This window comes from Saimiri boliviensis, chromosome 10, assembly GCF_048565385.1.
Source record: "Saimiri boliviensis isolate mSaiBol1 chromosome 10, mSaiBol1.pri, whole genome shotgun sequence".
NCBI lineage: Eukaryota > Metazoa > Chordata > Mammalia > Primates > Cebidae > Saimiri > Saimiri boliviensis.
The window spans coordinates 91,432,561-91,459,396 of NC_133458.1; the positions used below are offsets into that span (position 1 = coordinate 91,432,561).

The 26,836-nt window shown below is 39.8% G+C and overlaps 1 protein-coding gene across 6 annotated transcripts in view; it reads right to left on the reverse strand.

The window, feature by feature from the left end:
• OSBPL3 (oxysterol binding protein like 3) overlaps positions 1–26,836 on the reverse strand; it is a 200,163-nt gene that overhangs the window by 57,608 nt on the left and 115,719 nt on the right. For 3 of the 6 annotated variants that reach the window (XM_074379625.1, XM_074379626.1, XM_003935136.3), the window contains 10 exons: positions 23,730–23,846; positions 23,521–23,574; positions 22,512–22,625; positions 18,515–18,682; positions 17,801–17,924; positions 15,946–16,049; positions 15,650–15,742; positions 14,388–14,544; positions 5,309–5,439; positions 1,870–1,977 (listed from right to left, as the gene is read on the reverse strand). In XM_074379625.1, coding sequence (XP_074235726.1) covers positions 1,870–1,977; positions 5,309–5,439; positions 14,388–14,544; positions 15,650–15,742; positions 15,946–16,049; positions 17,801–17,924; positions 18,515–18,682; positions 22,512–22,625; positions 23,521–23,574; positions 23,730–23,846 — 1,170 coding nt within the window. The remainder of the gene's footprint in view (positions 1–1,869; positions 1,978–5,308; positions 5,440–14,387; positions 14,545–15,649; positions 15,743–15,945; positions 16,050–17,800; positions 17,925–18,514; positions 18,683–22,511; positions 22,626–23,520; positions 23,575–23,729; positions 23,847–26,836) is intronic. The other 3 variants (XM_003935137.3, XM_003935138.4, XM_003935139.4) reach the window with 3 other exon arrangements.

Here is a 26,836-nt window from a genome sequence, read left to right on the forward strand (position 1 = left end):
AAGGCCATTTTCACTTACTTTCCTACTTATGTCTCGAAGGCAACAACAACTTTACCTTTGTGGGAAACTTAGCCTGAGTCACTCCATGATAAAAGGGATAAAATACAAGAAACAGAAAATTTCTGAAAGAGGAAACAGATAAAGGTGACAACTGCATCACTGAATCAAGACTCAAGAAGGTGTTTTGGAAGGTGTGTGTTTGAAGGATGTTATCATTACCTCTCAAGGACAGTATACAAGACTCAAGAAGGGTGTTTTGGAAGGTGTGTGTTTGAAGGGTGATATCGTTACCTCTCAAGGACAGTGTACAGTATTTCAGCTTTCAGGTATGCTCCTTTTGAGATCAGTTTTAAAATATGTGTTTGAAATAAGTAGTTCAAAAACACACATTTTAAAAGACTTGTGATTTTGGTTCCCTTTCCAAAACAAATAGTTCCAAGTAGACATGCCAAGCATAATTTCATAAAAAGCATAAATAAAGGTTATATATTTAACTACCTATTACATAATAACATGATAATACTATTTAAAAGGTAAATACTGTCTGAAAACATGAACAAACTCCAGAGAATGCCACGGTATGTGGCAGCTGGTAATGGCTGATCATGGCCAGGACTGGGCCCTGCTTTTAGCAAATTGACAGATTCAAAAGAGGGTCTGCCCAGGCCTAAAGTCAAGGCGCCATAAGTAATGCTTAGGTGCTCAATGCTGCAGGTGACAGTTTAGGTCTGAGCTAAAATATCTGAAAAGTGACGTCTTGCGGGTAGTGCTTCTATAAAGGAACGTCATACTTAACCACTAGAATGTGCCTCACAAGCTTCTGTCAGACCGAGGCTAAGGTTCATGAGAGCAGATGGGCCTGCCGGCACATGGCACCATCTGGTCTCCAGATGGGGTCAGTGCCCGCGGCCCTACAGTCCACGTACAGACTGACTTCAGCCTCAACTCACCTCACTGCCCAGCACAATGACTTCCCAAGGAGTGAAGGTGTATGGGGGGTTTGTTTTCTTTGAGGACAGGAAAAGAAGGATGAAGGATTATGATTAAACATTATAAACTTCTTTTAAAAATTTATATCAACATACACCTCTTATCTACTACCTGCCTTATATTTTTTATCAAGTGTACTCAGTCTAACTCATTTGTTAATAAACATTTAGCATATCTGAAGCAGGAATATAATATAAAAAATAGCTTTAAAAGTTTTTACTTTCATTACTCTTTCCTACTTGTTTTTTGAGTAATCTACTTGTATTTTTCTGAAATTTCTCATTTTAAACATGCAAAGACTATTTTGGATAAACATGCCTAGTCTTGAGGAAAGACCTTTTTAATGTGCTTTTAACTGACCAAGACACTTTAATTGTCATACATTTTTTTTTTCCCCTCAGCGTGTACAGTTGTGTTCTATAAAAGAAAAAGAAAATCACAGAAAAGGGACAAGGGAACAACCACCGAGAAAGGGTAAGAGGGGAAGGAAGCTGGCAGGGAACCAAAATACTGCAGGTCAGAGAAATGTAGGTTTCTATAGTAGTAACAAGAGAAAATGTTTCCCGGTCTATAGTTCCCACTCCAGTACCACCCTGGTGAAAGGGGTGACATTCAGGAGGAAAACAGGGTGGATACAAAAGGAAGAAGAGTTCAGGGGCAGGGAGCAGCTTAAAAATGCAATTAGCAGCATATGCTCAACAAAGTATTTGAGTCCCAGACCCCAGTCCATAAGGCAGCTGCGGCCAGCACCCAGAGAAGGAGGGCAGAGAGGTGGACAGTACCCACGAGGGGAAGCAGAGAGGCCGTGCAACGGGACAGATGGTATCACAGGAGCAGGTGGCGGTCGAGGAGACATAACCAGAAGATAAACCTACCCACCTCTGCCAGATTGTCACCCGACTTGGCAACAGCGGGGGGGTCGAGGAGCAGAGACTCGGCATGGATTCTGCGTAAACGTTCTTTAAGATCTGTGTTTTGTGCTAGGGCCTAGAATATGTTAAAAATAGTGGGACTCTGTTAATAAATGGATGTTTCAGAAAAGCACAGCAGTGTGCCCCACAGGAGTGATCTCTAAGAGCCTGATGACACTCTCAGAGGACACTTCCTGGACTTTTTTTCCTTAAATACTCTCCAAGAGGAAACTGGTTCTGAGATGCCTGGGAGATGACAAACTGGAGGCTCTGGAAACGACGCTCCTTCTCTTTTCTCATTCCAGACATGGAAGGAGGGTTGGTAAGGATGATAAGGAGGGAAGTCACAGACACTGTCGGCTTCTGTTAAGACCAGTGGTTCCACAGCATCTCCTCCGCCTCCCCAGTTGTCTGGATTCTCTTTGGCCAAATCCCTTCCTATGGAATCCAGGCTTCTATGAGCTCTGAAGAATATGCTGCCCCCAACCCTTATGACTGGGTATACTTCAGTGTTACTTAATTACCATACTCATTGACTCAGATTTTAGAAAGTATGCTGGAGGCTGGCCGTGGTGGCTCACACCTGTAATCCCAGCACTTTGGGAGGCGGAGGAAGGCAGATTAGTTGACATCAAGAGTTCGAGACCAGCCTGGCCAACACGGCAAAACTCCATCTCTACCAAAAAATACAAAAATTAGCTAGGCATGATGGTACATGCCTGTAGGCCCAGCTACTGGGAAAGCTGAGGTGGGAGAATTGCTTGAACCTGGGAGGCTGACAGAGGTTGCAGAGAGCTGAGATCGTGGCCTGGGTAACAGAGAGAGACCCTGTCTCAAAACAAAAGAAAGTGGGCCAGGAAGTAGAACTTTGTGAAAGACAAACTTGGTAATGTTTAGGTGCTCATGCTGCAGGTGACGATGTAGGTATTGATTGTTCTATTCATTCTTCAGGACTAAGGCAATTTATTTTTAAAAAGAAATCAGTAAACCTTACTTACCTGCATAAGGACTTAAGGACCATGGCTCTAGGAAAGGGTAAATGTGAGATAAAGAGCAAATCTGAGATTACCCTAGGCTTCTTTTCTATTTCCCTCGGCAGGACCCATTCCTTATCTCAACCTCTCAACTATGAGGAAAGTGGCTGAAAGGTAAAGGAAGCTGTTTCCTTCACTCTGTGCACTTCATGACCAGCTGTCCTCCAATGGTCTGTCTGCGGAAGGGGACAAGTTCTCCTATTGTCTTCCCAGACACTCCCGCGATCAGCTCCACCAGTGCTTGCATGCAGATTCAGCCTGTCTGTCTTCCTGACTCTTTTCTAAGAAGCTCTGAGTCTTTTCCATCTACCAGGGCCTACAGGACCGACCTGCTGAAAGCACAGAAGGACGTGGCACTGCTTAATCCTCTACCTGGATCTCCAACAGGAATGCTGGCTTTATTTTTCAGTCCCCACAGAGCGTATGGCTTATTTGAAAATCCTAGAGAACTACTTAAGAAACACTGCACAAGAGCTAAGATCAGGCAACCACATATAACAATCTCTTTGGAGCATTCACTTTATTTTCTGCATGTCATGGTACGGAGACTAGAATCTAAGTAGAGCTTGGAAATTGTGCTATTTTATTAGTTTTTCTTTCCTTCGTAAGCCACAGGCAGAAGTAGAAGACAGCAACATTGTGCATACAGCACCAACATAGCCATTCTGATAGCTCTGACATGGTTCTAAAAATTTTATTTTCAAAAAACAAGTCCTAAACCCTATCATCAATCCAAGCCAAAAAGGAAAGAAAGGATCATTTGGTTTTATCTGAAGTTTCCAAAATCATGAATATGGGTGAGAATGAATTCCTTAGTGAAGGTAAGAACAACCCTGGCCTAGGATACCACAGCCAAATAGGTCTCAGTAGCCAGACGTTTGCAGGAGACGGCAGGGAGAGGAAGATCCTAGGGAGAGGGACCTTGGAAGCCCATCAGAGGTGCGGTTTGTAAATGCACTAAAAGCTAGCCTAATGGTAACAATAAGAAACTTAGGAAATAAAAACCAAAAACACTTTGCTTCTGCTTCTCTCAAAGCAAAATAGCACCCAGTGTGAGGCTGTCTGCTACAATAAAAAGGGGGGACAATTCTATCTGTGACCTTAATTAAGACAAAGTTAAGACTCTTCTTTATATATGGAGCAAGGCAATGTTACTTTTAGTTTCTTTTGAAGATAGCATACTTGGAATGGTCCATGAGCAAATACTCCTTACGTATTCTACAACAACTATCTGTGCTACTGGCAAAAGATTTATCACTAACATTACACCAAGAGCATCACTTTTCTTAGCAATACGATGAATAGAAAATATGAATCAGTATTTTCTAGTTCTCTCAGTGCCTGTGTTGGCTTCTGGTTACAAGATCCTAAAATTCACCTCCCCTACCTGACTTGAAATAGAAAATTCAGTATTGCTTCAGATGGTAATTTCATATGTGCACACACTCTTTCTCTTTCTAAAGAAGGAATTCCAAAGTACAAAAAAAGAGTAAAAGCAAATCAGTATGCTATTTCAAAAGTTCTCGAGCCTCCTGATAGATACAGAGTAAAAAAAAAAAAAAAAAAAAAAAAAAAAACAGGTAACTATTCAAATAGACGTGGGACATGGAACTTTAATGGAGCCCAACTATTCTGAGGAATGAATTTAAATAGATGAAAAAAAAAAAGAGAGAAAGAATGAGTGACAGAACGGCTGAGAATCATTTGGGACCCTGACAGTGATTTTCCTGTTATTATGAAGGTACAGAGATTGCCTGACAGGCACTTCCTTGTGACTTATCTCTTTGTAGCCACAGTAGGGAGGTGGGGTGGGGCGGGCCGGGGAAGCTAAATGTCTGGTACTATCCAGTCAAACAAAATAACTCTCATGTCTTTGAAACAGTGATAAACAGGATCAGTACTTTGCAATAGAGAAGATAAGAGCATGAATTGGAAATTTCACTCAGCCACCTGTCATTTGGAAAGCAAGGCTAAGCTTGTGGTGTCTCATGCCCATAAAATCTCCTCCAAACTGTCGGATTGTATAAGCATTAACAGAAAAATGTCTGTAAGATGCACATACATACACACAAAAATGTACAATAAAAATTTTTGAGAAACAAAAAAATTAAGATAAATCAGAGGAAACCAAACTTAAGGTATCACTTAATAAAATAGTAGCTACTAAGGTTTGTACAGGTAAGTTTTGGTGTTTCAAATAAGCAGATTTGATGAAAGCTTAGAATATAATTCGGATAATTTGGTTTTCTCCTGAAATTTCAACACAACCATGAAAATCGTGAATTTTCAACACAACCATGGAAATAGAAATTACAAAACATTCATGAGCCTGGACACACCTCAGGCATTTCAGGACGCAGACATGTAACTTACGGATGACAGGGCATTCTTCAGACCAATGACCTGAGCAGATGGGGTGGAGGAGGCATCCTGCTCCATCAGCTGCCTCAGTTTCTCTCTCTCCATTGACATGATATTAAGAGCTGACCTTAAAGTGAAGTAAACTATAGAGATATAATCATTATAAAAAGGAATAAAGAGGCATAATTAAAAACAAAATACACAAAAAATATCTCTCTAAAATAATTAAGCAAAGTAACAGTTCTAAGTATTTTGAGTATAGCAAACGTACACTCTGCCTGGACTTTTAAAAGACACATCTGCCATGTGAACACTAATGTAAATTAAGGCCCCTGGATGATGATGTGTCCAGGTAGGTCCACCAACTGTAAGAGATGCATTACTCTTGCTTGAAATGCTGGTGGTAGGGGTACTGTGCCTACATAGGAGTAAGGCACTTATAGAAACTCTGCACTTTTGGTTCAATTTTGCTTATGAACCTAAAACTGCTCAAAAAAATAAAGTCTATTAAAATTAACTCCCATACACTCACATTTGCTAATTCTAAGTCTCCTATGCACTATAATATCTCATGACTTTATGACTTTTCATCAGGATTTTTTGACACTTGAACTTTGCTTCTGGATCCTCAATGATCAGTGTTTTGTTTTGGTTGTATCCCCAAAGACTGGAAAGGATCAAAAACAAAGCTTATTGGTTTTCAAGGGAAAAATGTTAACACTGCAGCAGAAAAATTAGACAACACCTTAACCAGGTGATCAAAATTAACTATCAGTGAGAGACAGGTGGACCGTGTGCCTCTAGGTACAATACACTGAAAAAGACACATCTTCTTTGGTGTATGCCAGCCAGGGCTATGTAATCTGAATTTGATCATGAGGAAACATCAGAAAACCCCAGAATGTGAAACATTTTATTTTTAAAAGTTGACCTGCATTACTCAAAAGCGTCAATTTTATGAAAGAGAAAGAAAGGCTGAAAAACTGTTCCCAGTTAAAGGAGACAAAAAAGGCATGACAATGAAATCGACTCAAGGGGCAACATGGTACTAAAGGCATTATTGGGATAACTAACAGCGTTTGAATTTGGAAGGTAGAACAGATAAAAGTTGTTTCAATGCTGTATTTCCTCAATTTGATTACTATACTGTGGCTATATAACAGAATATTCCTATTTTATGTACTAAAATATAAAGCCATAAAGAGCAACATGATGTATGAATCTCACTCTCAAATGGTTCAGAAAAATGAGTGTGTGTGTGTATCTCACTCTCAAATGGTTCAGAAAAATGAGTGTGTGTGTGAATCTCACTCTCAAATGGCTCAGAAAAATGCGTGTGTGTATCTCACTCTCAAATGGCTCAGAAAAATGAGTGTGTGTGCGTGTGCGCGCGCGCGCGCAGAGAGAGAGCGCAGTAAAACAAATGTGGCAAACTATTTAAAATTATGTATTTGGGTAAAGGGTATACAGAAAGTTCTCTGTTTAATTCTTGCAACTTTTCTGTAATTTGTGATTGTTTCAAAACAAGGTCTTATTGTCTAAGGTCTATAGCATTCAGCTACTCTGTTCCCTAGTGAGCACTTAGGTACTACAACAGCTTAGCCACTATTAGGCCTCCAATGCCTGAACTGAAGTTAAAAAACATTAACACACAGAGCAAAGAAAAAAAATACATTATTCATTAGGTTTTGATCACATCATGTACAAATTACTTCCTAGGAATAAGGAAGCTGTTATCTGAATTACTTACAGTGGATATCACATTTGAATATTATCTTTCCAATCTCCTTTATTATATTTAGTTTTAGAAGAGCAGGAAGAAGGAAGAGACTCAGACACATGTCTTCTCAAATGACCTGGCACATTCCTGAATTCCACAGGGCTGCAGTTTTAGAGGTATTGTTATTCAAGAGCGGCCTATTTAGTAACACAGAAACTAAATAGGCATTATTGGCTTACTTCATTTCCAACTAAACCTCTTTATACGTTGTCGCTGAACTTGTCTGAGGTTGCAACATTTAGTGATGGACCTAGAACATCTTAACAAAGTCACAACAATTTGTTCACACACACACACACACACACACTGGTGCTGCCTCTGCCAACAGAAGACGGGAGTCAAATGAAACTAAAATTTTCTAACAATGCCTATGAAACACAATTAGCTCTTTGCTTTAAACAATTTAATTGAGCAAAATAATTGGCAGCACAATAGAGGGACCAACAGCTGGGGCTCCACCATCAGCCCCAGATTCTTCCCTACTCCATCACCTATTTGTTCCATGACCTTGGATGAGTAAATGATGTGCCTGAACCCCAGTTTCCTCATTTGTAAATGAGGATAACTATTACTTTATAAGGCTGTCGTGAGGATTGAATGAGAGAAAGAACACAGTTGAAGCGCGTAACCCAATGCATGGTATGTAATTAATAACAGATGTTACTGCAATAATCATAGTGATGCCGATGAAGGAGACACCTGAGGATGAGAGTGACGGTGACTGTAGTCTTCTGAAATGTGGGGAGCAGCTGCAGAGAGGATGCTTTAATCTTTTGCCAGACAATGCTTGTAAATAACTGCACACAGGGTAGAAATTCTATTGAGGGGTTGGCCAGAATCTAGGGAGCCGTAGGAGAACAGCCTTGGGAAGACAGCCGTGAGCCACACAATTAACGGACTGCATCCTATGCCTGTTAGACAGGCACTACTCCCCTGCCCTGCCTGCCACACACACAGGATGCCCATGGCCATCTCAGTGGGTCCCTAGGGGAGCTACCTCTCTACTGTTGCTCCCAATAAAATGAATGGCACTCAGCTGGCTGCCACTTTCCCAAATCAATTCCTCTGGCTTCCAGATGACCCACAGAAAAGCAAGGCTTTCCACCAAATGAGAAGATTCCTATAAAAATTTTAAAAACCGGCAGGATATATAATATTTGGTTCAAAATGTATAGCTGAGAAGTTTGCAATAGGCATAAGATAAGCAGAAAGAAGCTTATAAAGTCATCATGTTTTACTATAAGGTGTAAAATGCTTCCTAAATCATCTGGAAAAAAGGATTTAGAAGACTAGATCCCCATGTACTCAATTTTTTAAATGACTACTAAGATCCACTTAGAACGAAAAATAGTCATTCACAGCCACCTAAAGATCATGCACACACACAGCAATGATCAGAAGCTGCTCATGAGAGACCACATTTATATTAATTGTTAAAGATACAGGATCCCAAAAGTCAGGAACGCTCTCTGTGACAGAAGTGTTTTCTTACTTATTTCTAACACGAATTAAAGTTTACTAGAGACAAATTAAAAGTTTAAAAAAATAGAAGGTTCAAATGAGTATATCACACCTATGGTTACCTGACAATAAATAAAGCCACACCGAAAATCCTACATGCTCAGAGCTATGAAGGACCTCAAAGATCACCACAGCCACCTACCCCACAGCATGACCAAATCGTCACGCCTCCAGCTTCCCTGCCAAATGGTCTGTTGGCCCGTGCTTGTCAGAGTACTTGCTATCTCCTAAAATGGTACATTCTGCTCTGGGACTTCGAAAGTCATTCCTGTTGCTAAGACAACATTTTCCTCAGTGTCTCTTCACTGTCAAACAGGAGTATTTCCTCTTTCAATGGCTGTTCAAATATCGGAAGGCAACTGCAGCATCTATGTTTATTCATTTCTTTCTCAAACTGTCATTAGCCATTTCTCAGATACCCTTCCTGGACTATGAGAGGGGGGTACAGGTTGAGTTTGTGACTGTAAGAAGTCTTAAGTTGCATCTACAGAATGGAACATCATAAGCATCATACAAGTGACTCTTGGTGGTCTTTTTGCTGTTCTTTTATTGAGTTAGGATGGTGAGACTGTAATAGACGGAATGTTTGGACGATGAAAGTTGATATTGAAGGATAGTTGGACTCAATTTATCTGAGCTCTACTTATTAATATGCTCCTTCTTTAGCAGTTTTTCAACATCAGGAAAGAATAAGACCTTGAAAAACGTAGTTATGAATGCCACGGGCAACACGCTAGAAAGCAGCGTGGTACAGAAGAAAGACATTCTCTAATAAGGCCAGCCCGAACCTAAATCCTACCTCCAACACTCAGTTGCAGTTACCATTTGTATTTTGGACAAATCCTTGGTTTCCAGATCTGTACATGTGGATAATGGGCGCATCTGAAGAGTGCTTTAAGCAATGAGAAAATCTACTATCACAGAGCACCTAATCAAACAGTGAGACTCATTTTTCCCCCGCTTTTAATTGAAAAACCAAATTTTAGGTGAATTTTCTTTAAAATGTTAGCATTCCTAAAATATCTGGGACATTCTGATCTTCCGTAATCTGCAGAAATTTCAAACCTCATAGGATGCCCATGATTTTAAAATACTTTAAAACCCATATTCCATCCAAATTAACTTAGATAAACTAGGTAACTTTACTAAACGGTCCTGCTTATGAATCTAATTGCTCAGCACATTTATGCTGAATTCTGATTTATGAACAATAAATGATGTGGCTTTTTGTTGAGTCATATATCTCTTTTTAATCTATGAAAGAGGTATCACTGTAACACTCTTGGCTTTTTATTCAATGCTTCCATAAGTTCAACACAGTTCAGAAAATGACCATTCAATAATTACTACTCAACACAGGGAAAGAATCCAGAAACAAAAGAATAGGTAAATACAGTTTTGATTTCGTTCTATTTAGCTTTCACATTTGTGAATAGGAATTTCCTTCACTTGAAGGAAAAGTGTCCCTAAAACATCATTTGTTTCCCTTCCAAGGCAGAAAAACACAGATATCTGCTTCCATTCAGAACACCTGACCCTAGTCCTATCTTGTTCCTTGCTTTGCCATCCTAAATCTGCTTACCAAGTTTGGTCATTTCTGTTTCTGCTAACAGAACACTCTGTCAGAAAACCTTCTTGTAACAGTAAGCAACAGTATGGAATCTTTCTATTCAGTGTAAAATAATCAAAGAAAATAACTGCACAATTTGAGAACCAAAAGAGTCAGGACAACTACTATAGGACAGTTAACAGGCAACCAAGGGCCAGAGAGTTAACAGATGAAGTCAAAGTCCCACAGCTAGTCAGTAACAGAGGTGGCCTACTTAGCCACTACAGAGGGAGCTCCAAAAAGGCTTATTATTTACATCGTTTCCTAAAGTATGTTCCTGAGAACTTAAATTCCAGGATGTTAATAGCTGTTGGGAATAGGGGGTAAGATTCTCAAATAAGGCTGAAAGTCACTGAGTTAAACAAAGTCAACAGATGTTTTTTCGTTTTTGTTTTTTTGCTGCAGGACTCCGCCGGGCCTTTACTATTTACTGTTCTTATGGAAATCCAAGGAGACCGAGTCAGTTGTGTCTTCCAAACATTTTTAGTCATGCAGTTTTTGTTTCATTTTTAAAAGTACTTTATGGGTGAAGCGTTTCCTAAAATATATTTTGGGAAATGTAAACGCTAATATATGCAAAAAAAAATTACTTAAGACTTTTTGATTTCAGTACATTTCATTCTTTGTTTATGTGTGAGAAACATACACACAAAGCCAGAAACATAAGCCAACAAGAACTGGCTCAACAATATGCCGCAAAAAACAAATTCACAGTCTGCAATATAGAATAAGGACTTTTAATACCAGGAGGGGTATATATTGGTTGCCTGCCATATGATCTACAAAACCAGGAGAATTCCAATGCATTTAACAAGTTTCAGGTCACACAGGCTATGCGACATCACTGGAATTCCTGCCTTTAGTTTAGCTGTTTTGGAACTGTAGTCAGCAGAATAGTGATGCAGTGGAGAAAGCACAATAGTCACTGTTAATAACAAAACGTGGTTTACACAGGAAGAAAAGTCAAGATGCTTCCACTTTGAATATATGGAAGTGAGAGGCATTCAAGGTCACAGGACTCAGCACAAACCTGAAAGCTGTCTTTATTCTCTGAGGCCCCCAAATTACAATCTGTGTAAAAGACTCCCTGAACCAGGAAAAAGGAAGATCTTTCCATCTCTGCAAGTGTACTGTAAAACCACAGGAATGAAACAGTTTGTTAGGCTGCCTGTGGAATTTGTTGTCTGTACGCCCACAGGGCTCAGGCAACTGCTGAATAAGTGCATTGGACCTTTCTCCAGGACGAATCTTGGCCCAGTCTAGGTATGTGGCGGCTCTGCAGCAAGTGGGTTTTCACAAAGTGGGAAAGAGAACCGCTGGCTGGGGCCCATTACAGACTTTTGACAAGGTGGAGGCCTCTGCAGGAGGACTGCATCAATGAATCCACTGAACATGGCAACCTCTGTCCTGCTGAGACGGCAGCTTCTTCAATGTAGGTGAAACTCAGGACATTTCCTCTAGCATTATTTTCTCATTTTAAAAAAGTTCATATTATTAAAAAGTAACAAAGTTTTTATTGGAATTTCCTCCCACAAAACTTAAAATGCCCTAATTGCAACTGGTTCTTTTAATATTAGGGAATGCCCAAGAGGGTATTTGAAGAGGCTTTAAGGGTAGGCCAGGTAACTCTTGCCATTTTACAGATGGACCGTACAACAGCATAGCAAAACACTGACAACATTCTAATGGTAATTAGGACAAGCGTTCAAGGTAGCAATCTGTATAAAGGATGAAATGGTTTCCCTATAACCCACCTCATATCCAACATGTTTTAAATTTAGAGGGTAAGGGAAGAGAGAGCTGAAGAAATCTGTAATATATGAAAGAAAAATATGAAGTAGGAAAGGAAGGCAATAGAGTTCCCTCTATCTTCTCTCTTCCCACAGTATGCACTGCCCTCCAGTGAAAAATTTCAAATCCGTTTTCTCTTTTAGGAATAATATATGAGAACTGAAAAAAAGTTAAGCAGAAAGATAAATATGCACTTATAACTCTAGCACCCATCACTTCCAGACTTTTTAGTATACCTACATATGCCAGAAATAGGATCATATCTATATATTGTTTTGTAACCTTACATTTTTACTCAATGATATGCTGTGGACATCTTTCTATGTCTATAAAAAATAACCCTGGCACTCCATCGTAAGAGCAATGAAAACACCAGGTAAGGAATATGGACTCTGGGGTCAAACAGGTGAGAATTCGAGTCTCATGTTGGCTGCTTTGTAACCACTCGACCCTCAGGAAGCTGTTATTTTCTCTAAGTCTCAAGTTTCTTAATTAAGCAATAGAGATCACAATGATACCTACTTCATGGGCTGCAGCTAGAATTAAATAAAACAATGCATGTAAGGTACTTAGCAAATGCCTGACATGACAGTTATGTGCTTGATGTTAAGTAGCTATCATTATTATTATTAGCATTCTATTATGATTATATTAGGTTTTAGAAAAAATTCAATCCTCTATTGTTTGGCATTTAGATTACTTCTAATTTTTTAACTTTTTATTTTAAAGTCATTATCAACTTACAGGAAGTTGCAAAACAAGTAAAGTCCCACATACCCTATACCCAGTTTCTCCCAGTAGTTATATCTTACGTATCCATGGTACAATATAAAAATGTAGGAACTGACATTAGTATAATCTACAGATTTGATTCAGATTTGACCAGATTTCCATGCACTTTTCTGTTTATATATGCGTGGGTATGAGTAAATGCAATTTTATCACATGTCCATAGTCCTGTAACCAGCATCACAATCAGGATACAGAACTTTGCATCACTACAGCATCCCTTGTGCTACCTGTTTATAATCACACTCCTCTTTCCTTCCTCCATCTCCATAATTATACCATTTCAAAACAGTTATGTAAGTGGAACCCTACTGATACGGTTTGGCTGTGTCGCCACTCAAATCTTATCTTGAATTGTAGCTCCTATAATTCCCATGTGTATGGGAGGGACTCAGTGAAAGATAATTGAATCACGGAGGGTGGTTTCTCCCATACTATTCTTGTGATAGTGAATAGGTCTCACAAGATCTGATGGTTTTCTAAGGAGTTTACCTTTTCATTTAGCTTTAATTCTCTCTTGCCTGCCACCATGTAAGACTGACTTTTGTCTTCCACCACAATTGTGAAGCCTCTGCAGCCACTTAGAACTGTGAGTCCATTAAACCTCTTTTTCTTTATAAATTACCCAGTCTTGGGTATGTCTTTATCAGCAGCATGAAAATGGACTTATACACCAATACTATGTAATGTTTTGAGATTGGCTATTTTCTCTCAGCATCATGTCCTTGGGATCCATCCAAGTTGCTATGTATATCAATAGTTTGTTCCTTGGTATTGCTGAGTAGTATCCCACTGTGTGGATGTACTGCAGTTTGTTTAACTATTCATCTGTTGAAAACCATTTGAGTTTGTTTCCAGTCTTTGGCTAATACAAATAAACTTACTCTGAACACATGTATAGATTTGTGGACATAAATTTTCATTTATCAGGAACAAAGGCTCAGAAATGAGTGTTGGGTTGCATAGTAAGTGCATGTTTAGTTTTATACAACACTGTCAAACCTTTTCCAGAGTGGCTACACCATAGCCACAATGTATGATAGATTACATGTATATGCATTCTCACCAGCATTTGATACTATATTTTCTTTTAACTTTAGCTCTTCTAATAGGTGTATAGTAATCTCATCATGGCTTTAATTTGCATTTTCTTAATGGCTAATGATGTTGAATACCTATTTCTAATTTTTGATTTGACAAACAATGAAAAAATGAATACCTTTGTTTGGATAAATTTTAAATTAATTCCTACAATGAATTCTCAAAGTGGAACTGCTGGATGGGCAGATTTAAAAAATAGTGGGAACATAATATCAGATTGCCGTCCAGAAGATTACCAATTTACACTCCCATCAGCATCACATGAATTGCTCAGCCTTTAAAGTACTAACTCTCTCTTGGTCTCCCCCACAAGGTTAATAAGAAAGTACTTGCCAATACATTCTCCACTACCAGGGAAATAAAATAAAAATTAGATTTCCCTAAATCTTAATAGAGCAGAAAATGAACCGACTAAGATACTCTCTCTAAGGACATCCCACATTCAGACATGCATTTAACATTTTTATCAAACACATTAGGAAGAAAGAAAACTCATTTACCTTTATGGGCAATATGACACAGATCTTCTTGCATTTTAGAAAACTCTGATGAGGTTTCAGAGCCATCAGAATAATTTTTCTCTTCTCCAAAATCTAGTGTTGACAAATTAGGATTGGAGGAGTGTAGTCTTACTGGGCCAGAAAAAGGTTTGGGGACCTGAAGTAACACCAAAGGGAGATAATTTGTTTTCAGATGCAGATTGCCTAGAATATTTACTTGATTCTAAGACTGAAACACAGTAATAGAAAACACTTTATAGGTAGGTCTTTCTACTGCTTGATAACTTATTTTTTAAAATGAGAACTCCAGACAACACTTTCCACAGCAATTTGCTTCTTGTGAGCTAAAAATGGGTGAGAAATGACATATTCTTTTAGAAATGATAGAAGCCTTAAAACCATAGGTTGAAAATGACAGCTAAAACTGCCAGACTTTCTCATTTATGCTCAATTCCTTCTTCCTGGCAATAATCATCCATGTAGCCAGGCAGTTAGTAATGGATACATTTAAAATGCTATCCTTTGCACCTAGGGCTTCTAAAAAACAAACGAACCTCATTTGCACATGGAACATTCTTTGCTTTCAAAGTGCTTATCTTCAGTCCATAAAATACTTTGAACCAGAGTGTACAAGAGCGTATCAGGTCACCTAACCAAAAGCTTGCGTGAAATTTATGCTGATTCTAAAAATGTCACGATTTAATATGCATCAGTCAAGCTGCAAATCTTGGCCTGTGGCTTAGCTGTGTATTGGGAAAGCTCCTAGCACAGTGAATCTTGGATGAGGGATTGGGACTTTGGAGATAAGAGGCCAAGGAGAATCTGCACAATGTCCTGTGCCCAGAGAATCAGGCCTGTGGGCTTAGAGGAATGAGAATCCATGGAGCACCAGCAGAAGATGTACGTCAGAGCACACGGCAACTGCAGCCGCAAAACAAGGCATAAACACAAGCAGGAAGAGCACAGGCAGGTTCAACAGCAAAGAAGGGGAAACCAGAAGTCCTAGAAATGGCAGCAGTCCTGCAACCTCACATCCTTCTCCCTTAGAAAATATTCTTTCCCTTGCCCGTGATCCACTATGTGCTTATCCTAGCATCCAGATAATCTAAGTGATTCAATTCATCTCTCTACAGAGGGTACTGGAAAGAACAACTACAGAACATTCATTCGTCTATTCTAGCTAAGTCAAGGTAGCTCCCGGCACATGGCATGCAGAGCAGGGCCAATGAAGAAACCAGCCTGTCAGGGAAAGCAATGGTTACCTGCAGTGTTCCTTTAGCGTCTTTGCCAATAGCTCTGGACCGCCACCTCCTGTGCGATCTTTTTTCCTTTTTGGGACTTTCAAAAGCTCCACCCTTTGTTTCAAAACAGGAAAGAGAGCACAGACAGTAAAGTCCACCAAACCGAAAGGGATAAATGCATAGCAAGGTGACCACCTCCATCCCCTTAATTTTGGCTGAAGCAACTGACCACAGCATCCCACTGTTAGTGAAAGGCTGGGAGGAGAAAGGAAAGCAGAAGAGGGCCAGAATGTCAACAGAAGAGGAGTCAGGCTCACCTGGATGGCGTTGATAGCAGGTGCTGAGTATGTCCGATGCAGGACATCCATGCTTTGCAGGAGCTGGCTCATTTCTACCAGGTAAGTGTGACAGTGCGCCAGGTCTGTGGGGGAAAAGACGGCAGTGCTCACAATGCTCCACTAGCAAGAGGGATCACTGTGCTGCCACCATGCCAGCTACTTTTCGTTATTTAGCTATATTTGATTTTTCATCTGCATTGATTAGAAATATTACTTCCTTTTTTACAGGAAAGGCTACAGACTCTAGTGGTTAAGGCCATAAATCCTGAGAACCAGGCTGCCTCAGGTTGAATCTACTTAATGAACTTTGACTATTGAGAAAATTACAAAACTCCATGCCTCCGCTTCCTCAGCAGAAAGATGGGGATCATTATACATCTAGATCACAAGAGAGCTGTGAGAATTAAATGAGTTGACACTGCACAGTCCTTAGAAGAATGTCTGGCACTAAAAGTAAGAACTAAATAAATTAGCCATCATCATCATCATCATCATCACCAGTATGTCTAATCCTGTAGTAATATGCTGCCACTATCCACTTGTCAAGACCCAAAGCACATTAAATTAATAAAACTAAAATGAAAGTGGTACTGCTCTCTAAGGAAAACTTTGTCAATCATGGACCTGCCTGAGGACCATAACGAGCCTCTGCAGATGGAGCTGAGAGAACGCAAGAGGACTCTCTGACCAGATTCCAGTTGCTAACTCAAAAGATAGTCCATAATTTGCTGTTCACTGGATGATGAAGGATGTTTCTGTGGAAGAATAGAGGCCCAAATGCCTTAGGCTAGAGGCTCTCACACTTTGATATTATCAGAATCACCTGGAGACCTTCTTAAACCACAGTTCATTGGGCTCCACCCCTAGTTTTTGATTCTATGCATCTGGCGTGAGCCTGAAAATGTGCATTTCTGATTAAGTTCTCAGGCTGGGCTGATGCTGCTGCTCCAGAGACAAGGCTTCAGGGACTGCTTTGACATGATGTCACTCAGTAAAGCTCACAAGTCATATGTATTGGAAGGGCAAAGCCTACATGGTCCCAAGGGTGATACTACCTGTATTCAACAAGAGATAATGCAATTTTCAAGGCTGCCACCCAATATCTTTCTGTAATAGCGGTTCTCAATCATGGCTACATATTTAAATCAATTGGATAAATCTTTTAAATCATATATGCCTAAATCCTACCCCAAGACAATTCAATCAGAACACTCCCAATCCCGCTATGGATCTTTTTGGTTTTTAGTTCCCTAAGTCAGTCTTAGCTAATTAAGGTTGAGAATGCTGAGCTTCCTTCTGGCAAGCGCCTTATCAAAATCACTTGGGGAACTTTGGAAAATTAGTGATACCATAGCCCTACTTCAGACCAATTTAAAGAGATTATTTGAGACAGAGGGTTGGGAATGGGTATTCCTGCATTTTAAAAGCTCTCTGGGTGATGCTGATGTGTAGTCAGGGTAGAGAACACCTACATTGTGAAAATGTCCATCTGACCACCCCTTTGCCTCTAGCAAAATGATTCTCAGTCTTGGATGTGTGTCAGACTTGGCCCTTGGAGACCAACCCAAGGCCCATGTGGAAATCAGGCATCAGTATCAGGCACCAATACTCAGGAACAGAAGAAGAAACGTGCCTGCATGTACAGCCAGGCGAAGACGTAAAGATCTGCAAGGAGAGTGTCTTTTGTTGATGATGGGCACAATCTTTACAAGCAAAATATAGAAGGGAATGTGGACAAGTGAAGGGGAAGGACAGAAATGCACCTGAAGTGTAAACATCAAACCAGCATCATCTAATGGCTACAAGAGAAAGCAGAAGTTTCAAGTCACTCTACCTTTGGAGCATTTTTCCATGTCTTCTGAAGACTGCAACCATAATGGAACTCGTGTCTCACCGCCACAAGAAAATGATAAATTGCTTCCAGCTTGAAATAAATTCTGCTTTGATATACTGCTACGCTGTTCCACAGATGACAAAAGCACATTGTAAACAGAAACAGAGCCCAGTGGGGACACGTTAGGGTAAAGAATAGCAGAGTGGGCTAGTCACCAATGGATACCACCTGCTTATAATGAGAAAGAAGCTTCTAGCAAAGCACTAAGATCTCTGGCTATCACCCCAGCTTGGCCATATCATGCTATGATATGACATGCCTTGAATGGTGGACCTTATTTTCTTCTTTTATCAAATATTAACATCAAAATAATAATATAAATGTTTGGAAATATTTTGCAATCCTGCATGGCTATATGCATCCTTACTATAGTTTACAACCAGAAAAGGAAACCAAACTCAAACCAGTCAGGAGAAAGGTAGTTGATTCAGGAATGCTAAATTCCTCCATGTCAGTCACTGTCCCCCTCAACTAATAGATACTTGTCTGGTCTTGGTTCTGACTCAATTGGCAAAGAGACTAATTAAACACAGCCCAAGCCCACCTTGCCTGTCCCTGAAAACCTCTCCTTCCTTAGACTCAGCTCCCAAGATGGTACTCCATTAAACAAAGCCACCCTGTTCTAAGATTCATTATTGGCAAAACATTCATTACCTTTCTACTTGAAATGGAGTCAAACACCACAGATGCAGAGTCTGTGATGGTGGACCCTGAGAAAAAGTGGTTAACTTCATGTGGAAACATGGCAATTTCATTCTGACGATACATTCTGTGGTGGCGAAGTTTCGATACCCACTCATCAAAGATTTCTTCTGACTTGACCTATAATGTATTCAATTGAAAAAAGGAAAGAAGAGAATCATTTACTGGAAGAAACAATTACTTATCAAATTGACACCACTCCCAAAATCCTCTTTTTCAGTTGGCACATAATTTCAATAGCCTGGCACAGTGGCTGATGCCTGTGATCCTAGCACTTTGGAAGGCCAAGGAGGGAGGATCACTTGAACCTAGAAGTTCAAGACCAGCCTGGGAAACATGGTAAAACTCTATCTCTACATAAAATAAAATTTAAAAAAATTAGCCAGACATGGTAGTGCATGCCAGTGATCTGAGCTACTCAAGAGGCTGAGATGGGAGGATCACTTGGGTCTGGGAGGCTGAGGCTGCAGTGAACCAAGATTGAGCCACTGCACTCCAGCCTGGGTGGTAGAGAGAGACTTATCTCAAAAAACTAAATAAGAAAGAAAAGGAATGGAGAAATAGCCTCTTATTGACTGTTTATATTGATGTGATCTATGGGAATAAGTTTGAGAAGGAAGTGCAGGGTAAAAATGCAGGGTAAGCATGTATTTTGGCTTTCTGTGAGTGAGTCCAACTGTGACGCCATTTTTAGGAAAACAGAACAGTACCAATTATATTAAGCAACAAATAAACTGAAATTTATATTTATCTGCCTCTTAAAGCATTTCCAAGTTCTCTAATCCCAGCTTCTCCATGTCTACTGAAAATACTAGCACCATGTTTCTTTTTAAACTCTTTTATAATTCAGACTTTTCAGATCAATCTTTCTGAACTGGAATGAATTAGTAAATTCTTCCCAAAATATTTAACTTTGTTCATCTCTCCAACAAAGAACATATTGCTGAGGAGTCTATGTGATATGGTTTGGCTGTGCCCCATGTCTCCACCCAAATCTCATCTTGAATTCCATGTGTTGTGGGAGGGACCTGGTCAGTGACAGATAAGTGAATCATGGGGGCAGGTCTTTCCCATGGTGTTCTCGTGGTGGTGAGATGAGAACACCATGGGAAAGACCTGATCCAGTTACCTCTGCTGGTATGAGAAGGTGGAGTTTCCCTGCACAAGCTCTTTCTCTTCACCTGCTGCCAGCCACAGAAGATGTGACTTGCTCTACCTTGCCCTCTGCCATGATTGTGAGACCTCCCCAGCCATGTGAAACTGTAAGTCCATTACACCTCTTTCTTTTGTAAATTCCCCAGTCTTGGATATGTCTTTATCAGCAGTGTGAAAACAAACTAATACAATATGCTAATAAATGTGAAGGTTATTTCAAAAAACATTTCTCCCACTCTCAGAAATAAAGTACTATACAGCAATGTTATTATTTTTCCAATTTTTATTACAATCACACTCACACTTAGCCATTCTCTCCATAAATCAGCAATTATCAATTTCTAATTTCCATGAAGAATACTGTTTGCAACAAGTAGTTTTTATTTAAAGATATTTGAAATGTTTATATATATAAAAAGAATATAACAAGCATCTATATACTATGGACATTTCTTAGAAGTTAATTTTTATGTGTGTGTATGACAGTGTATTGATATTTTAAAAGTAAAAAATGATAGATACCCATATATTAGGATACCGAGACTTATGAAGCTGTAATTTAAGATGATCCAAGAGGATGCATGGTAGGATAATTTCTAAGATGAAAAATTCAGGTCAATCTGTGAAAATCTTTACTAATGTCAGAGATGAGAGCCAGGATATGCACATTAAATGCCAGCAATATCACTCATGGAGGAACAGTTAGGTTGACTCTGGTGCTGATTATTAGAAGCTGGAAGCTCCTGCAGGGGCTTTTTAATGTGTCATTTACAGGAAGAAGCAATACAAACAGGCTCACATCTATTTGTCTCCCCTAATTTATGTTCTTGAAATGTATTTCATTTCCCAGATGTGGTTAAGAGGAATTTTACAGGAATCTTGTGTTATCCTTTCCACTGATCTATTCTGAGAGGCCCTTATAAGTCAGTGCCCAAGCACTCATCTGGACTCACTTTTTCATCAGTTAAACAAGGTGGAAGAATAAGAACACTTCATTAAATAACTGCCCAGGATCCTGTTCCTGTCCCTCAAGTAGATCTAGGGCCATGGGTGAACAGCCGCTTAATCTCTCTGCTACCCAGGATCCCTCATCTATAAAATAAATGGGACCAAATGGCCCACAATTAAAAACTGCCTGACTCTTAGGCTATTAACTAGAACCCCCAGATAACTACACTTACCTACACTAACAGTCATAGCTGATGTTCAAAAGAATGAACGAGAAACCAAGCAGAACTTAAATCACTTAAATCACAGAATTAAATCACTGTGTCTATCACAGTATTAGCATTCAATCTATTTTAAGGTATTCTAATCCTTTAAAAATTATGAATAACTACTTTTATTCTGTTAACCACAATAGTGGATAAATAAGGACCTATTAATTCCGACCATGTCAAAATACAGAACTAACACTCATTGGAAGTACCTGAAGAAATAACCTAAACTCTTCTAATGGAGACCTATCACTGAAACAGAATAAAGGATAATATGCTTTCTTAAATTTGTTTTTTCTCTCCCATTCTTCACACCAGTCATTTGCAACCAGGGGTGACTTTAACCTCTAGGGAACACCTGGCAATATCTGGAGACATTTTTGGTTGTCATAACTGGAGAAGGATGCTACTGGCATCTAGAAAGAGGGCACAGACAGGGATACTGCTCAACATCCTGCTATACAAAGTCAGCCTCCCATAACAAAGCATTATCCAGCTCACAATGTTAATGGTGCTGAGGCTGAGAAACTCTGCTTTACACCATCACCTATACTCAGAGATACAGTTAGGCTAGGAAATAGTGAAGATTTGACTGCCTTGCCCATTCAACCAACCACAGGTATGTTAGGTCCACAATGCTCAATCACCACATACATGCCATGGAGAAGGCAGGGACACATTAAGATAAGGAGTTCATGATCTCATGCTTTGGTTTTCCTAATCCTCGTGCCCCATTCCCAATATCTCAAGTAATCTGCCCAAATAAGAAAACAGTCTTAGCATTTTCTCAATTAATTTCTAACATTCGGGTACCATCCCACATGCACATACAATAGCTAAACTTCCTGAGTTTACACTGGGCCAGGCACTATGCCAAGTTTCCTACATTCAACCCAAAAACAAGAGTGTTACAATAATTTTCATTTTGTCTTAGGTGGAAAAACTGAGACTTTCAGCGATTAAGTAATTTGTCGAAGTTCAATGGCTAGTGAGGAGCCACATCAAAATCTGAACCCGATCTAGATCTCGCACTTCACGCTTTGACTATCCCTACCACCTGAGGAGAGACAGCACAAGAGGGTAAGCAACTTCGAAGTTCTATTTGGGAACACACACTTTAGGGGAAAAATCCCTGACATTTCACTACAATATGAGAATTTTAGTGGAAGTCCTATAAAGTTCGCCAAAGTTGTAAAACAGGGCTCCATTGCCTAAATGTTATGTACATTTCAGGAACACATTTTAACCTATGGTAAATGGTTCTTCACTAAAGCTGTCACTGTCTGGGTGGAGGTGGTTTGGAAACAAAGTTTTTCATTGCTGACTGCTGTCACAATCACTGTGGGCAGGATGGTATCTAGGGGATGAGGCGACCAGGATGCTAAACCTTCAAGCAATCTGACAGAGTCCTGCACAATGACATCTTATTCAAATAGCAGTGCTGTCCGTGAGAAACGCTTTGGTAATGAAGGTCGTTTACATGTTGGCTGAATGCCCAAAAGGCATCACCAATAGTATAATAACTGACAATCCTTCCCCAGCATAAGTGAACTCTGCACAACAGGAAGCAGCCTCACCTTCAGATGGTAGATGTGCTCCTCGGTGTCAAGGTCTATGCATTTTGATGACTTCTTTACAGACATCACTGACAGCCCGACGTCAATGCAGCCATGCAGCTTCTCTCTTTCTATCTGAGAGGCACCAAGAAGGCCACTTGAGAACCATGGTGTTAAAAGCAGTAGTCACATCCCTGACACACCCTTCCACATCCACTAATAGTAAACACAAACACTGAGGATCATCAAGCACTTAGCGTGAGCCAGTGCTGAGTTACATGCTGGGCATGCACTGTCTTCTACAATCTCTGAGGTAGGAAGTATTCTCCCCATTTTACAGATGCAGAAACTGGGGTACAGAGGGGTTAAGTAACAAGCAGTTTACACAGCCAGGACATGAGGAAGCAAAAAAGTAAACACTATGGGCTGACTTCCATAGCAGTGAATTCACCTGTCAACTGCACCACCTCCCACTGCATTAGTTTCTGGTGTCTAAATTCATTTAGAAGTAATGTTACTAATTTTTTTAAAAAGTGAGAAAAGAAGACTAAGAGAGGACAGGAGAGGAAGAAGGGGGGAGAGAAGGACTCCTACTGGGGGCAGGACAAATGGTCATTCACAGCCCTCACACACCAACTGCCTGGGATTAATCTGAAAAGGAACTTCCTCACCCAGCGCCTTCTCCCCTGTACCCCTCAGTCACAGTATGAGCGGGAGTGATACTTGTCCTAGGTTTTGTTCCTGTTATCTAGCTGCAAGGATGTATTCTCCCACCCAGAGAACTCCTTAGCACAACCCTAAGACCAGAAGAGACCTTTGGATGCCCAGAGAGTGTTGGGGGAGCCCCTGCACCTTTACCTGGTAGAGGAACGGAGCCTGCCTGGGACCCAGAGCTAAGAGAGAAGTGATTCCTCTCATGGTTTCCAGTTTCAAGAAGAGCTATCCGCAACTATACACACACTCATCTCTGAGCCGACAGTTACCCCTTCAGAATTCTCCAGAACCACACTGGGCCCACGAAAAGACTTACATCAGCTTGGCTCTTGGCATATTTCAAGATTCCTTTGTCAAGATAGAAGAATCTCTGTGGGGAAGAAAGATTATTAATTAAGACATTCCATTTAGGTGCCCTTTCCTTGGTCTCAAATTCCAACTACAAATTAAATATCAGTGCCTAAGAACCAGGTGAGTAGAAGGCAGTGTGAGTGCAAATAACGGGGAGGCCAAGACCAACCTTACCTTGTGCCAGCCTTTTAAGGGCCATTTCCTCTTTTTCAGCAAAAATCCTTTCTGAACCGGTGGCTCCTGGGTGTAATTCATCTCCCCCCTCAGTCCTTCCACCACTTCCCAGCTGTCCTGTTCCAACAAAAGAGTTCATATTAAATGTTTATCTTTTTGAAAAATAATAATGTTACACAGCACTGCGTCCTATCAGTAAATTTATTCAAGATGGGGAGGCTGGCTGGGTTTGTTGGGGAGAAGAAATCCAAATTTAATTTCCATACAGTCCCTGGGCTTCACAGATTTAATTCTATAATTTAGCAGCATCAAATTTCAGTTTTTCTAAAGTTCTTTTTTAGAAGGGAATGTTTCTTTTTGTGTTTGAAACTTAATAGGCAGAGCTAAATGTAAAGATTTTCCTGTAAGTTCTATTTTTGTTCACTTTGACATTACCATGCAATTACTGTTTGTTCACCACTAGACTTCAGTCTGAATTTTAACCAAAAGCTATAGACATCAGGATGGAAGCTCTGTGTGTGTGTGTGTGTGTGTGTGTGTGTGTGTGTGTGTGTGTGTGTGTGTGGTGTTGAGGGAAGGAAGTTGGTTTAAGAATTGGCTGAAAAGTATGAGACAATGCAAATTAGTAAATATGACAACTTGGTAGAAATAATGATTTTGTTGAAAATCAACATCCACAAATTCTAGGTATTTAAATGTATTAGAAATCTGGAAGCATCAAAAGTATGTATTTGCAACAAGAATTTTCACTGCCTTTCCCAGAAATTTGTTTTTCATCTTTTTTTGTTTCAAAAACTTTTCTTTCTTTGGCCAATTATTACAAAGAGTTGTTACTTCTTCCACTATTGGTTATTTAGGTTATTTCAACTAATTGAAAAAGAATTTTAAAAGAAATAAAAAACAAAAACACTAAACGTTCTGAAAAGTTACTTTTAAATATTTTAAAATGCACAAATCATTGCTAAATCACCCCAAGATAAACCAAAAGTGCCAATACATCAGTGACTGGGAGTTTATTTTAATTGTTATTATTTTTTATATTTTTTATTGGGATATAATATACATGAAATGCACACATATTGAGTATGCCTCAATAAATTTATATATTTATCCATATACTCAGTAACTGCCAGGCAGATAAGACAGAAAACATTTCCAACACAGAGTAATTAAGTTTTAACAAGCATGACACTTTGGCCAAGATTTCACCTGGACTAACTTCCTCTAAGTCAAATCTCCAGGCCACAGGCAGGTGGTACAGGCAGAAGCCAGAAGCACTGGAAGATGGACAGTGAGTCTGCACCAGCACCAGGGAGCAGGAGGCAGTTAGATTCAAGTCCTGGGACACAAATGGTCTAATAGGGAGGGCACAGAAATCACATAGGGTCCTGATTTGGCTCTGGCTCAGTTTCTGTGTTGTCAAGTTCAATACATGGGACCCACCTGGTAATGAGAACCCTTTCCTGTGTTAGCAACTGAACTCTTTACTTAATGATCATGATGGGCCTGCCTTCTATCTGATGGCACTTTACTGTGAATCCAGTTAAAGGTATATACCAGAGTTTTAAAATATCACAGTGGTATCCCAAAATCTGGAGTTGTGAAAGAAACTTCTTTAATGGAAAAAAGAAAAGGTTGGGGAAAAAAAGCAAAGAAAAAAAATTCCAGCTTTTAAATTAGAGGATTTTTTTTTTTCTTTTTAGGAAAGTAGCAATGTTGAATGAGATTTCTTCATGGGAACTATTAACAGCTATTCCAGGCCACTTAATTACACTCAGACGATAAATGCATACTACTAAGTGGTGGGAAGCCAGATTTCCTATTACTTAACAACACACACACACAAAAACCTTACTTAAATTTGTTTTAGCTCAGAAAGCCATTCCTCGAAATTTAACACATTTTACCTGTCTAAATGTTAATGAATCTTTAAGGTTGTCAAGTTAAAAATTTCATCTCCTCCGGTGGAAAATACCATTTCGTCCCTAGGGACTCCCTAAGTACTCCATCTTACTTTTCCAGAGGTTCACCACTTTCTTATGATGATGTGTACACAAGGTTTCATCATCCCTGCTGGACAGCAGGCTCTTTGAGGGCTTAAAGGGTCCAGTGTATTTCTGATTTTCCCACAATGCCTAACTGCTGTCCTGTGGATGGTAAGCATCTGATTAGCAAATACATAAACTTAGTCTTGGAATAAGTCTGCAAACAGATTTATCTTCTTGGAATGTCATAAATCAGCATGCATTTGAAGTGTGCTCAGTATCTTTGAGTCAAATGACTATTTACAAATTAGATACAATGCAACCACATTTGCGAAAGACTGGGGTATGAGTGTTGTTGTCACTGTTAAATAAAAATCCAAGACTTAAAATCCTCTGGAAAGTACTCTAAGTGGATCAAGCCCTTTTGATTTGTTTGTTTTAAGACTCTCAGGCAAAAGCGACCTGTAGGGCACTAACACTAAACAATCAGGCACATCTGCTCAAAACATTCCATTGTGCACAACGCAAATACCAAGAGGAATCAGATGTTATTGCATCCTTTACAAAACTGAAAAAAACACATAGGTAAGATCATACCTAAAAGTTTAAAGGGAAACAAGAATTAAATATCAGAACTATTTCAAAAATTCCTGTTAGAACTGGATTTCTCCTCCTCCAGAGACAGCATGCATTCCTATCAGTGAGCAATCATGGAGGGCAGGGAATTAAAGTGCATCTGTTGGCCCTTCACATAAACAAACAAACAAAAAAGGGTTGCATTTTTTTTTTCCTACAAAATACTGTTTTCTTCATTTGTCTTTCACCTGGGCTCAGAACTTGAAACTGTTACCAGGTTGGAAGCCAGATTTGAAGTATTTAAGAAAGTGAAGGCTCTCTGTCTGAAAGAGCAGTGCAACCAACTCTTTTTCTGGACTTGACATCCAAATCCACCACCCCACCCCATTGCCAACTTCCCTGTCTGTCACCGTCCAGGAGTCACAAGGCCAGCATTCGACCTGGTAGTTCTCAGTGAGGTTGCGACTGTTCCCTCAAGGCCCCTATGGAATCCTGGAGCCACTTTTGGTTGTGACAATGAATGATAGGGGGATGCCTCCGACATGG